This window comes from Mytilus galloprovincialis, chromosome 4 (assembly GCF_965363235.1).
Source record: "Mytilus galloprovincialis chromosome 4, xbMytGall1.hap1.1, whole genome shotgun sequence".
Lineage (NCBI taxonomy): Eukaryota > Metazoa > Mollusca > Bivalvia > Mytilida > Mytilidae > Mytilus > Mytilus galloprovincialis.
In genome coordinates, this window is record NC_134841.1 from 64,455,029 (window position 1) to 64,469,969 (window position 14,941).

General features: G+C 32.4%; 1 protein-coding gene across 1 annotated transcript in view; it reads right to left on the reverse strand.

Annotated features, from left to right (window-relative positions):
• Positions 1–14,941, reverse strand: part of LOC143072694 (uncharacterized) — a 92,103-nt gene that overhangs the window by 11,851 nt on the left and 65,311 nt on the right. The window contains exons 73-92 of the mRNA XM_076247767.1: positions 14,403–14,662; positions 13,938–14,093; positions 12,333–13,344; positions 11,831–11,981; positions 11,015–11,144; positions 10,033–10,390; positions 9,516–9,664; positions 9,073–9,259; positions 8,671–8,738; positions 7,924–8,238; positions 7,158–7,342; positions 6,320–6,479; positions 5,839–6,014; positions 5,171–5,371; positions 4,422–4,625; positions 3,705–3,911; positions 3,169–3,297; positions 2,534–2,746; positions 925–1,131; positions 254–457 (exon numbers count right to left, since the gene is read on the reverse strand). Of these exons, the coding sequence (XP_076103882.1) occupies positions 254–457; positions 925–1,131; positions 2,534–2,746; positions 3,169–3,297; positions 3,705–3,911; positions 4,422–4,625; positions 5,171–5,371; positions 5,839–6,014; positions 6,320–6,479; positions 7,158–7,342; positions 7,924–8,238; positions 8,671–8,738; positions 9,073–9,259; positions 9,516–9,664; positions 10,033–10,390; positions 11,015–11,144; positions 11,831–11,981; positions 12,333–13,344; positions 13,938–14,093; positions 14,403–14,662 (4,672 nt within the window). The remainder of the gene's footprint in view (positions 1–253; positions 458–924; positions 1,132–2,533; positions 2,747–3,168; positions 3,298–3,704; positions 3,912–4,421; positions 4,626–5,170; positions 5,372–5,838; positions 6,015–6,319; positions 6,480–7,157; positions 7,343–7,923; positions 8,239–8,670; positions 8,739–9,072; positions 9,260–9,515; positions 9,665–10,032; positions 10,391–11,014; positions 11,145–11,830; positions 11,982–12,332; positions 13,345–13,937; positions 14,094–14,402; positions 14,663–14,941) is intronic.

Consider the following 14,941-nt stretch of genomic DNA (forward strand, 5'->3'; position numbering starts at 1 on the left):
AAAAATCAAAATAATCAAATTCACATTTTTGTCCATTCTGAAAAAGTCCCGATACTAAATGCATGCAATAATTTTTGTATATATTTTCTCAAATAAATCTGTTTTTAAAATATCTAATGTGAGTGATAATTGATTCCTCATAACACAATTTTCAAAAAATTAAGGCAATCAAGTCTCAATATTAAGATATACATACTTGATCTATAACTTTATAAGTATTTTACTCAATGAATTAAAAGATTTTATAACATACCTGTTTCATTCTGATTCCATCCATTTCTTTCTTCTGTTCTATCATTTCCTTAGTAAGGTCAACATCTTGTTTACGTCTGAGTTCTTCCATCTTTTGTTTTCTCTTCTTGGCTAGTTTATCTCTCAGGTTGAGGTATTGACGGTCTCTATCTGATTCAAGACGGTCAGCTAAGTCATCTAGCTCCTGTTCGTGACTGGCCATCAGCTAAAAAACAATTCAATATAGTGATAAGCACAGCCATTGATAGAAGAGGGGCATTTTGTTCAACAGTCTGTTCTTCCATCCAATATCAGATTTAATGTGATTTAATTACATAATAATTTAAATGTTCTAATCTTTTCAACATAAAAAGTCACAATTGTAATATATTTCATGATGTTAAAGTTGTTTGACTTAAGTTATAGCAAATCTTTATAATTTTTAACTGGAGTTATCTCCCATGTTATTTCTTTCTTACTTTTATAATGCATTCAGCATCGCCAATAGATAACACAGCTAAACAAATATTATATATCTTGACTATGAAGTTTGACTTCTATACAGCTAGCTAACCCATTAAGATTTGTTGAATTCTTGAATTATTAAGGCTTCATGATTATGGCTTAAAGTATTTTTCCATTTATTAACTCCTATTATAAAATACATTTTTAAAATCTTTTCAAGAAACTTACTGCTTTCAATTGGTCATCAGACAGATCTTTCCTAGAAGCCATTTCAGCAGCTTGTCTATTTCTCTTTTCTCTCAGCTGTTTCTCTTTCTCTGACTCATGTTCTCTACGTAATTCTTGTTCTTGTTTTTGAGCCTCATTGTCCAACTTCTCTGCCATCTGATCTCTATTATGTTTGTGTTGTTTGCGTAGTTCCTCTCGGGTACGTTCCTGAAAATAAATGTCAATAATCTCAGTAAAATCAAAAACTATTATGGAAAGTTCAACTGATACATAATAATGCTACTTATTTCCCCCAAACCAATTGGACCTACATCAACCTTTTCTTTACATTTAAACAAAAAATGAATTGTCAAATTTACAGCAAAACAGTCAACATCAACCTGAACTCCATTTTGTCATCAGTAACAACATAATATACTTTGAAAAGCATTCGCTGATCAGTTCAGAATTATTGCAGGAAAACAACATAAAGTGCCAATGGCAATCAATCAAAAACCTTTAACTACTGAAGAGTAAAAGTAAAAATTGTCAATATCAAAGGAGTAGGTTCGGTAAAGTCCTAAAATGGCCCCCTTTCTCAGCTTAAATTTCAAATTAGGATTTATTGACCAACATCACAATGAATAATAGCTAAAACAGTGGCTAGAAAGGAAATAAGCCTGTAGATTATTGCATTGCGTTGTGTATTTTGATCATAAGCTTAACTAAGGCATTTAAAGATAGAACTACGTCTGCCATTATACGTTTCTATTCAATATAACATAAAGTATCACAATAACGCGACGTCACAAAGATAGTGGCCGTACCGGAAAAAGGTACGTTAATATTAGCGCAATTCTTTACAAAGCCCTTTTGTTGAAAATTTACATTCCTGTGTTTTATTTATGACGTCATAAATAGTACTCATTTTTGAATTTCCATTACAAAGTCAATGAAAATGGGTAAATTTCTGACGATTATTGGACATAAAACATAGAGCGCATACATCTTTTGAAAGATTGTTTGTAAAGACATTTTACATGTCTAACTCGAATATTTAGTTTGTCTACGCCTGGGCTCCATTTTTCATGGTCCTAAAATTGGTTGAAATCCGGCCGATTTTGTCAAATTTTGCAGAAATCTCTTATCTAGACCGCTTTCAAATGTAAAAATCAACGCTTTAGAATAAAACTTTGAAAAAAATAGTTCTATTTTACTTTCTCACATGTCTTAAAGTCCACTTAAAATATTTTTCATCTTGCAACATCAAACTTTATATAATTGGGATAAAATATGGCCCTTACCAATCATACTCCTTTTACCTCAATTCTATCAATAGTAACAACATATTAAAGGTCAGTTCATAAATTAATTGCAAAAATATGTTCAGAAAAGACAACACCAAGTCATGGAATTGTTAATTTGCACTGGTTCATCAGGTCCAAACTCTGGCAACCTAAGACAGTATTTCTATACAAAATAAGAGGAGAGGTTAATAATTAAAGTAAACTGCCAAGTAAACTGCCTTTCATATTTTATAATATTTCCTTCATTTCTGACCAATAAGATGCAATGCATAAAAAGTGGCAAAACCCTAAAAAGTTGCAATGTGATATTCTATGAAACTTACATGCTGATTTTTCAAAGCTTTGCCTTCAGCAGACTCTACATATTTGACCTCTGGCACATGTGAAAGGTCAGAATCTGGTGGTACATCTGAAGAGGTCACACCACCTGATCTCAGTTGTTTATTTTGTTCAGCCATTAATCTCTGAGCCTCATTTTCATCTGTTCTTCTCTGATTTTCCTGCAATCTTCTTGCTCTTCTTGCTGCAAGTTTAGCCTAGAATAAAAGTAAGATTCATTTTAAGGTGATTTTGTCTACCAATATCAATTCAGATTAGTGCAGATAAAAAGAATGAATAATTTTCCAGTTCCTTTTAAATTGTTTCATTTCTTTTTATTATAATGTATCAGAGTAGGCATTTTATAAACAATAAATGTCAATCTTTCAAACAAGATTTTTATCTGTACTGCATGTTTCATCATGCTGCATAAAAATATGTTCAGCATTTGGTAAAGCCTTACTATTAACATATGAAAACACAATGTGATGGAAGACTAACACTAAGAGTTGGAATTACAAAATATCTTAACATCGCAAACTAATCCTTTTATTTTATATAACTAACACAAGCTGTAAATCATTCAACTCTAATTTAAATAAAGCAATGAAACAAACTGTTGACCATTTCAAATGCTTACGTCTGTTTCACTCAGCTGTCTGTTCCTTTCCAGGCTGAGGTCTTGGTTGAGTACCTCCATATCTTTTCTGTAATCGTCCATCAGTCTCTGCATAGTGACCTTTTGAACCTCAGGGCAGTTATCAACAAGCTATAAAACAACAAGGATGTAAAAGGTCAAATTTTTTGTACACTGTAAATTCTAACCAAACTACTTTCTTTTTCGTTCTGTACATTTGTTCATTTTAAAATATTCCAGCCATCACATAAAAAAGTGAATTTGACACTTTATGTTGTTATCATTATTATTCCTAATATTTTCCTATGTAATATAGAATATTGTGGTTTTTTATCTTGTAAAAACTAATCTAATTTAAATCTTGGTCTGTTATGTATTACACTTTGTTCATCTCTGTATCATCAAGATAACATCTTTCCCTTCTTAAAATATTCCAAAATATCTGTATTCATATCTTTATGAGATTATTCTAATATTTTTGAAAGACAATGCCTTCAATTTAAAAGAAATTTAAAAGTATTCAAATAAAACCAACTTACATTTTTGAGAACATCCCTGTGTTTCTGTTTAAGAGCACCAGTGTGTTCATCATCAATAGATTTACTGATTGTTTTGAGATGTTCATTTTCCTCTGCATTCATGTCTGCCTCTGCAGCTTCCATTTCCTGTTGGTGTAGTTTCTTTAAGTATTCAAGTTCTCTATCTAAATCATCTGTGTTTCCACTCTCAATCATCTTGGATGACAGCTATAATGTAATAGAAATAAATATAAGAAGATGTGGTATGAGTGCCAATAAAACAACTCTCCATCCAAGTCACAATTTGTAAAAAGTAAACCGTTATAGGTCAAAGTATGGGCTTCAACACAAAGCCTTGTATAGATTTTAACTGTCTCAAGAGAAAAAATACAATATTGCAAAAAGTTTGGTAGTTACATCGCTTTCTTTTATCATATTTAGACGATATGGAGACAATTTAATTTATTTTTGTCAAGGATATGCAAAAAGACTTTCTTTCTATGTGACTTCATAAATAATGGCCACCTTTTTTCACAATAGGCAATTCAGAGGAAAGAAATAGTTAACGTCATAATTGAATTTTACTGAAACAAATATGTTTGACCTAAAATAAGCTGAAGTAATAATTCTTTTTTGTAGGCAGAAAATATCCCTTCAATATGAAGAGAAATAGTTGTCCAATTTTATTATAAATATTATTTTATAAATATGAAAAAAGAACTTTGCAGCACTAATTACCTCACTCATCTCAGCATCATGTTGGTTCTGCAGTTTTCTCAGTTTTTTCTTCTTTCTTTCTGCCATCTTCTCTCTCATGTGAGCCAATTGTTGTTCCCGTCTTTGTTTATGTAATTTGTCTAGATTCATCTCATGTTCCATGTGTTTCTGTAAAACTTCTGTCTTCTGTTTGTCTGTGATAATTCCTTGTTGTTGAAGTCGTTCCTATAAACAGATTTGATTATACTTATATTTCAATTATTTTATTTTTGTAAACTGCTATTAAAATTGGTAAATTGTAAGTAACAGACTAATAGTATGTAACAATATGAAAAATTATTCTGCATCAATTTGAACAGGATGATACAAAATTTTCCTATCTTTTGTTTAATTTTCTCCCCTTGTTATGCAAGAATAAAAATTAGGATTACTTGGAAATGAGAATGTTTGAATTGTCTACATGAGTATGTTAAACAAGCAAACCTCAATCATAAATGTCAACCCGGACCTTCTTTAAACCAACTGATTTTAGTGTGAGATTTATTTTTGCAACTTTTACAAGTTGAAAAAAAAGCAAAAATATAAATCAATGTATATATGTTAAACTTGTTTCTTCCTTTATTTGAATGCATCAAGAAAGTTGAAAAATCTTGAAAATAAATCGATTGAAGATAAGTTGTAAGGAAAGGGCTAAAACAGAAATAAAATAAACCGATAATATAAGATGGTTAACAGTATTCAACTTAAATCAAAACAATCCAGAAACTTACCAGATGATCTTTGAGTTTTTCTGACATCTGTTTCCTTTCTTCATCGGATAGATTGTGCTCCATGTCCATTTCTCCTTTAGCCGTTCCAGCGGTATTCTCTGCCTGCAGAGTGTCAAAAGTGGACTGAGTCATTCTGATCTTAACATCAGCATGGTTATCTCCTTCTCCTTCAGGTAATGGCGGAAGCCCGTTGTCTTCAGCCTATAACATTCAAAAGCAGTTATAACATATATTGCACAGGTATGATGAGCAATATTTGAATGCTTTTGCAAATTTTCAATCCATTTGTCCATTTGTCAGCAGTTATAATATATATTACACTAGTAATATTGTAATGCTGTTGCAAATTTTAAAATGCATTCATCTTTTTTTCAACAGAAAACAAGTGTTCTCAAAAACTGACAGTCCTGTCTGTCCTGATCACCCAAAATCTGGTCGGTTCTTCAAATATGGGTGTACTGGTAGTCCAAATGTCTAACTGAAAGTTTGTTGTGGTTTATTCCTTGTTATGCTTTCTGGTATTTAGTATTGCTCCTGATTACAAATTATACAGTGTATATTAATATCTGATATGAAACCCAACAGTTATTGTGCAAAATGTGCCTAATGCTATTTACTGACATAAAGTTAAAATTCTTAAGCGCGCTATAAAACGTTCTATGAATTACCTCTCTATTATGCTTCTCTCTAAGTTGAGCCTCTCTTCTCTTCCTCTTCTCAGCAAGTTTACGTCTCAGCTCAGCAGCTTGTCGATCTTTGTCAGATTCAAATTTAGACATGTTGGACTCGAAATTCTTCTCATAATTTGACATGATGTCTTTGACTTTAGCGTCATTAAGATCACCTAAAACATCAGATCAGATTAGACTTTATTTTTCTTAAAATGGATATTTTAACACAATCCATTTGAGCCACATTAATAAATTTTAAATATTAGTTTCTTTTCTTAAAAAATTATTCTGATTCCCAATTTAATGAAAAAAAATAAATTATACCTTATAGTGATAAATATTGAAAAAAAATAATCTGACTGATAGCGTTGAAAAACTAAATAAATTTGTTCATGCTTTGCTGACTCAGAAAAAAACCACATACTCCCCCCCCCCCCCCCTTTGAAGTTAAATGGTTGCTCCCTAATCAATATCTTACCCTGAAGCTTGCCAGCAAGTTCAGTTGTCATTGGTCCCATTTTTTCCAGTTTCTTTCCCTCTTCAGTCTGTATAAACCGTTCCATTGCCTCACGTTCTTCTCTGTCTAATTCCTTCTCTAATTGCATCTTCTCATTATTTTGTTTTCTCAAGAGATCACCCTGAAATAAAATATCTCAATTGTCAAAATATCTGAATTGTTCTTTGGGGTCAATGGACTTTGAAACTGAAGTCAAATGCAATCATTCTTTTCAATGAAATTCATAGAGAAAAATATGCTTTGTCCAAAACTCCAAATAACCACTAAAAATGGAATAAGGTAAAGAGACATTTACAAGTAAAACAGAATTCTTACTCCTAACAATAAAACCGAATCTTGTTGCTTTGGCAGCATTGGTTAAAATTCTTGTCAAACAGCAAAATCTACTACAGTTTGGGCTCCTGTTCTTTGTCTAAGGGGTTAAAAAAAATTTGGCTGGGTATTCATAATTGTTACAGCTGGTTTTAACAAATTGTGTTGCACGTCTTGAGTCCATACATTTTCCCCCCTAGTGTCAGCATGAAATTTATTTATCAGACTTGTCTCCTATTGCATCATTTATGTGCCAAAATTATCAGCTGATAATTAATTATTATCTGTGTTTGATTGAATGATAGTTTGTTTGAATGCTACTATCAGCACTATGGCTTTTTCTTGGAGGTTAGCATTTGTTGGAGGAAGAAACCCGAGTCCCGAAAGAGAACAACAGACCTTATCTATGTACATGCTACATTTTTATTACCATTACTAGTATGAAAGTATCTCATTTTGTTTGACTTTTCTTATGGTTTGTACTAACCTGTTTACCCCCAGTACCAGCTGGTAGGTTAGTTATATTAGTTGTATAGGTATCAGGATGTTTGATATCTCCTCCTTTCTGTAGTTGGTCTATTACAGATTGGTTGACGGGAATGTTACCAGTGTTAAGTCTTTCTAGTAGAAGTTGTAAGGCAGACATCAATTCGCCCTCTCTATTACTGCCTCCTATAAATGGATTTAAAGATTTCGACATAGTTTAGGCAATATTAAAGCATTATTTTGGAAAGAAAACATGTCAAGTGAACCATAAAAAACAGGTAGAGTAATCAGGATGGATACTTAAGTATGCTGTGGTTGTCTTTTGTAGTTAGGCATTATTTTGATAGTCAAATTCACTGTTTTCTTTCCCGAACATTCAAAATTTACAGTTTTTATAAGCAAATTGCAAGCCTCCTCAATATTAAAAGAATTACTAAGGGGTACATACTGTAAATTCAGAAATTATTGCGTGTATTTATTATAGCAATTTTGTCATTTTAGACTAAACTGCTATTCAAATTTTTGCGATATTCATAAAAATCATGTTTAATTCATATAAAAGATTTCAAAATGCAAATTATAACTCTGTCACATTTTCCGCAATAATTTCTGAATTAATAGTAACTGCATGTAACAGTTACAAAGATACATGTAAATTACATACAATTTTGATTGATGTAAAACATGTGTGAACTGATGAAAAAGAATTACGACACACCCTTATCAATAAAAGAAATCTTTTCACAGAAAAGTAATTAGGTTCTTACCAGCAAATTTCAATTTTCCAGCAGCTCCCATATTTAGGTTGGCATTGACAGAAGTAGGTCCGGAAGCACCCTGTAATCCATCTCTCTGTCTCTCTCTATCCTCCATTCTCTTCTGAAGCTCATCAAGTTTGGCGGGGTCTAAGCTCTGCAGAAGTTTCTTCAGTTCATCGTTCTGTTCACAGATCTTCTTATAGAACTGGCTAAGATCTTCCTGTTGTCGGGCCAGTTGTGATGCCATGTGTAAGTTCTGGTCTTCAAGTTTATCGTAGAATACACGGACATTGAAATTTTCCAAGTCATCTTCACCCTTCACAGCTGTGAACAAAAGACAAGTTATTAGTTGTAACAGTGGAATTCAAAGAAGAAATGTGTGTAATATATTTCTTTCATTCTGTCAAGATAGGAAATAAAATGAAGATGCCATTCTAAATCTCATGGTTTAAAAAAAAAACTCAGAATGAAATTTGTAATGAGAATTTTTTAAAGCAATACAGAATGTAATGAAAACAAATATATCTATTTCCTTTTTATTGCTAAGGTAATTAAAATTCTGTTTTCAGTGTTGTCAATTAAAAAATAATTTATTTTTCCAGTGATCTTATTTAGAAAATAAATTAGAAAATTGGAAAAAATCAGAATCAATAATGCACTAATATGTGAAATGAGTTTTTCTCATATATTTTTATGTTCCATTGATAAAATCTTTTTGAGTGAGATGAAGCACAATTATGATATAAATAAGCATACCCATTGATGCAAGAACATCAGATTCAGCTCCGTCCCCTTTGTCTCTTACTCCTAGATCGCCATACAGTCTGAAAAAGTAGTAAATGTGTTCTATAGTTGATAATTATTCTTAACACAATATAAACTGAAGATTAATACAATTCATTCAATAAACCAACTATTTTGAAACATATTCTCAATAAACAAATAAAAATCTAACCTTTTTTTAAAATAATAAATGATATTAAACCTACTTTACCCTGGTTTTAAAACTTTTAATATTTTAGACTAAATGTGACTGAGTAGATTTCTATTTCAATCATATCAACATGTCAAAGAACTGTGCAGACTCATGTGTTCATCCCAATATCTAAGTTTTTTTAGTAAGCCCCAGGTGGTGGTGCTCCTAATCATAGTACTTACCCTTCTGAATGTTCAGGCCAGTGTTGATCATCATATCTGAGATATTTAGGCACAGGTGGTGGTGCTCCTAGACTGCGATATTGTGGTTTCCAGTGTTTCATTGGATATATACCAGCATTTCTTGGTCTCCAAACAATTACTGCTACTACTAACAGTAATACCAAGGCCCCAAAGAATGCAATCATTCCTATAAAGCAGAAAAAGGAAGTTATCATTGAAACTATTCATAGAAGATTCTGATATATCAATAATTATCTATCTTTTTGTGATAAAAAAAATTTCTCAACTAATATTTAAATGTGAATATTTCTACATATCTTTCATAAATTCAGAAACTTCCAAGTGTAAGATTTAAAACAGTTTAAAGTTGGAACCTTAATTATAACTGTAAAATGCAAGAATCTAGAAATCAATTTATTGGTATAAGTATAATATAGACGTACCTATAATAAGTCCCCAGTCTGGTTCAACGTTTGATGGATCTGATTTGTAGAAACCTAGATTGTTCAGATTAGCTGAGGTTGCTGGTTGTACTGTAGATGACCCTGGTGGACAGACAGTACCAGAAGGCTGTACACTGACATATACTACCCTGTAAGACATTATAATGTAAATACATTGTAGTTTTAAAATATAATATTGAGTAATAAAAACATGAGTAACTATATAGCCTGCATAACTCAAAACATTTAAGTAGAGGTAAGAAGGACAGGGTCAAGTTTCTTTGAAATGCCTTTTTATAACTGGATTTTTTTTCGTTTTATAATACATCAAGTAATTGGCCTTTAAAAAATTATATCTATTTCAAGGATAATGTGTATCAAATTGATACCAACTGAACTAATCATAGATAGCCATAAACCTAAAACTTTTCGACAATATCTTATTAAATTATCATTGCAAAAGTGTAGTTTGAGTATACAAATTTGTAAACTTTTCAAATAAATAACGATAACTTACAAGCTACTGTCAGCATTATCGTAGAACACAAAGTTTCCTGATTCTGAGAAGACAAATGCAAAGGTGGAGATATTAGCATTAGTATTCTCAATCTGTGATCCCAGGTCTGTAAATGGTCCAAAATCAAATGATGGATTGGTACTGAAAAGGTGGTCTTTGTCATACACTGGGTAATTACTCTGGGTTCTATCTGTTGTATTGATTCTAATCTTGAAGAAGATCATATCGTTCAGTTCTAGACACAAAACTACATTAGAGATCTGATTATCTGGGACAGTTGTGGCTGCTAAGAGACGACGTCTGCCAAATCCTCCTTGACTGTTTGTGATTCCATTTTGTATCATCTCATCAATTGACACTTAAACAAAAAATATAAAATATAGTTTTGATAACAGATATGATTTTTTCAAACAGTTCAAGAAAATTTATTCTAAATTCACTTACTTTGATTTCATTATTTTGAAACATTTTCACATGAGCCTATAGAGGGGGTCTCATTGGGGGGTTCCGATCCCAGATCCCGCTTACTGTTTTGTCAGATTCCTGTATCCTGCTTACACTATGTATGTAAGCAATTCTCATTTTTTTGTCATTTCCCGGGTCCCGCAACACCTCATTTCCTGTTTTCACACCACAATAATTTGACTTTCATGTGTCACGCTTACAAAAAATCGGCAATCCTGCGTCACGTTTAGATCCCAATGAGACCCACTATAGAGAATTGGTACTTCCTTGAACACATAAAATTGTGGTTCACCTACCCCAATGAAATCAATAAAAATTGGTATTCAAATTATTAATGAATCTGCAGTAATATCATTACTTGTGTTAAAAACACTAATAAAACCAATGACATTGAGAAAGCTTTAAATAAGGTATTTCTGACAATTACCATAAAAAATATTTGAAATATTATTATTTATAATTTGAAGATGTACTTCGATTAATGACATACAACTGTGTTTGATATAGTATTACTTACAAAAGATATCTTGTGCCTCATCTTCATCTCTGTATAAACTTCCAGTAATCCTGTCTCCCCAGAAGCTAACTACAACAACATCTAACTCTCCAACAGTAGCTTCTATAGGTCCATATACATTTGGTATTGTCTACAAAATAAAATTGTCTATCTAAACTTCATGATATTACGATTAAAATTTGAATATAATGATTCTTAAAAAAATTATTATTTAACAGATTTTAATAGTTTCTGTATGGTTTATTCATCAAAGGTATATAATATCTGAATGACAAAATATTCAAATATTAATGAAAGGCAGGAATTATTGATCGATGCATTTCTGTCAAAAACTTTGGTTTTAGTGAACATCATTCATGCGTTTAGGGGCGTCGTTACTCACGTTCCAATGTTGAGCGAGAGGTTGGAAAACAATGATGCTATATTGCACAAATTATTCAATCAGCATTGCTGTAATTAGAGAATTGTGATTAAGTACCTACGGAACAAACATTATTTCAAGTTTATCCTGCACAATTAAGATCACTAAGATGCTTGATGAACGTTAATAGTGCAGGGATACAGAAGATCCCCTCTATCCAGTTAATGACGTCATAAAGGCACGCATAAATGATGATTTTTTTTTCCGGTGAAGGACACACTCGAAAGTGGTCTATTATGATTTAACACAAAGAAATTATTGTCAAAGTGTTCACTGAACAAATCACTTTAAAGATTTAAGGGCAAAACAGACATAACACATCACAAAGGACAGTAGTATCATAAAGAGTCTACAAATTGTAGACTGGACGGAAAGTTTTGCTCAGTTTTACTTACATTAACAGTAACATTTCCCGAGACTGGATCAGTGGTTGTCACAGCAACACTTCCATCTGCCTGAAGAGATGATGTCACAGTAGGTGAAGTGGTTGCTAGACAAGTGGAATCACAGATGGTATCTGGGTCAGTATAAGTAGAACACATACATCTACAATAAAATATTCAAAATTATAACATTTATTTTGTAGTTCTATGTTTTTAATTACGTCTTTATAGATCTAAACGTTTTAAATGTTGCATTAATGAAAGACCAATATCACATATTCAAAAATATTTACAGTATTATTTCTTAATCTGAATAGTTTAAAAGATACAGTTGTGATATTGAACCATTTCAAACTATTTTTTTGTCTTATGAAAAACTAATGAGACTGCTCTTGAAAATTTCTCAGTTTTTCAGACAAGTGTGAATATTTATATAAACATTTACACCTCAAAACACAGCTTCAGTTTTCTTCATTTGACTTCATTGGTCAACCAATGAAAAAAATGTACTTACACTCCTAACTCAGTGTCCAGATATCCTGAAGAATCTGGACAGGCTGGATCACAATTAACAGTTTCTGATAAGACACAGGTTCTACTTGATGCCAATCTGACTTCATATTCTGAACATCTCACATCAACTATTTGTTGACAATCCATGTCGCTATTATCCACACTCTTTTGTGTATCAACCTCATCGTAATAAATATATCCTGACAAACAAATACAGGCGCCATTTGATTCCTGGAAACTTCTGTACTGACCAAGACATGTGCAGACTGATGCATTTCCATTAGAGTATGACGAACTACCACACGGTCGACACTTTGTCGCACCTTCCAAGTCATTAAAAGTATTTGTTGGACAGGGATAACATTCTCCAAAACCTTCAGCTCGTACTTTTTGGCCAAACATACCGGCAGGGCATGGTGTGGCGTGATCAGATCCTACTGGGCAATAATATCCAATTGGGCAAGGATTTGAATCTCCATGGCCTGTTCCTTCAGGGCAATAGTATCCAGCTGGGCAAGTTTCACACACTGTACGATTTGTATGGTTACCATAGGTACCTGGAGGACATATATCACAAGAGACATTAACATTATATCGAATACCAGCATGATCTAATGCTCTATAACCAAGGTCACATTTCAAAGTCATATTACTGCCTTCGGGACAATAGTCAGGATATTCACAAGGAATGGGTGTATCTGTTGCATTTGGGCAATAATATCCTGCCCAACATATTGGAGGCGAACCTGTTGTTCCGTTACAGAAAAAACCTGGTGTACAATCTATTTCAATTGAGGCTCCTTCAGGGCATTCAAATGTTTCTCTACATGGGATACCGTATGTGTTGATAGTATCATTTGGACAGTAGTATCCAGGTCGACAGTCTGGACAATCTTCTGGTTTAGCGGCTCCTGTCTCGTTCCTCATGGTACCTGCTGGACACAATGCTGGTTCACTTCTTTCCAAACAGTAGTGACCAATTGGACAAGGATACAGAGTAGGGTCAACAATGGCTGAAATCAAAACAGCAGCATTCAGAAGATAAATCAATCAAAATTTCTTAAAATTTTTAAAAGTTAAAAAAATAAAAATTCATGTTTGTACCTTTTAAATCAGTGTTTCCATTTCACACTATTTCAGAAGCAAAAGTGCAGCAGCAATTAATTCTTAACAAAAACATGGATTCTTTAATTTTAACATTTTTATTAGTTGTTCATACTGTTTTACATCATCAAAGTAAATTTATAGCAATTCACTGTTATTATATCTTTATTTCTTAATTAAATTTCATTGTATGTTAGTGTAATGTTTATGATATTCTATAAATGATGAAAATAAGGCACGACTTCAATGAACTCATTTTACAATACACCTTATTGCTATTTGTCAACCATTGCTTGATATCACATAAGTTGCAGAAAAAACAAGGAAAATGATTGTTGTACGACATCATAAGTTTAAGTGTCGCAAATTATCGGGTCAGATTGCAAAAGCTATATGGTCTATTAAAATATAGCATACAAGGATATATTTTCAATAATTTTTGAATATATTTCTGTTATTATCCTTGTTGAATAGTTCTATTATTTGTAACACTATCAATTACCTGTATATTCACAGTAGTATCCTGCAGTACAACCATGACAATCGTCTAACAAGGCTGCTCCTGGGGTGTCACGGTATGTCAGGACGGGACAATCTGTAGTTCCATTACCTTCCAAACAATAGTAACCAGCAGGGCAGGGAATACCATTCTCTACACCTATTTAATTAAAAGATTTCTTAACATCAAATAATTTTTTCTGATAATTTTTTTTTCAGCTGTTATGTTTGTTTCAAAACTATTTTCATCTTAAGATCAGTGATACGTGAAATATACAAGCTCTATATACTGTCATATGAAAGTGTAACATAATTTATTTAAACTTTAAATTATTTCATATTTTTTCATTAACTACAAAATTCATACTATTTCAGAAACCTAGCTTATAGACCCACTCTCAATGATGTAGAAAATTCAAACATCAGACACCTTTAAAGCCTTTTCACCAATCTTTCTACTATAATTTACCTAAAGCACAATAAAGTCCGGCAGGACATGGGTCACAATCTATTTGCTGTGTTGCTCCAACTGTAGCCCTGTATGTATGTTCTGGACAATCTATTGGAAGTTCTGTTCCCTGTGGACAATAATGACCAACAGGACATTGCCCAGCACACTCATCATTGGCTACACAGGTTGTAAAGTTAGTTGTTACTGTTGGTATATCATCACGTGCACCAGATTTACAATAGTAGCCTGCCTGGCAATCATCTGCTATCTCGCCCGACCTAAAATTAAAGAAAAAGAAAAGTTCATAATTTGGAATAAAAATTCTAGTATTGGAAAGTTATTCCTTATAAAAACAAAAATTCAAATTAAGATATGAGTATCTTGTAGTAATATATTAATCAATACATGGAGAATGATGCCCCTGCTTGCATTTAACATTTTAAGGGGACATCACTTAAGAGTTGTAAAAGTGACACTACCCAAATTTGTACTTGATCTGAGGTTTGTGGTAAGGCCAATTAAAATTAATTGATAGATTTTCATCCCAGCCCCAGCCC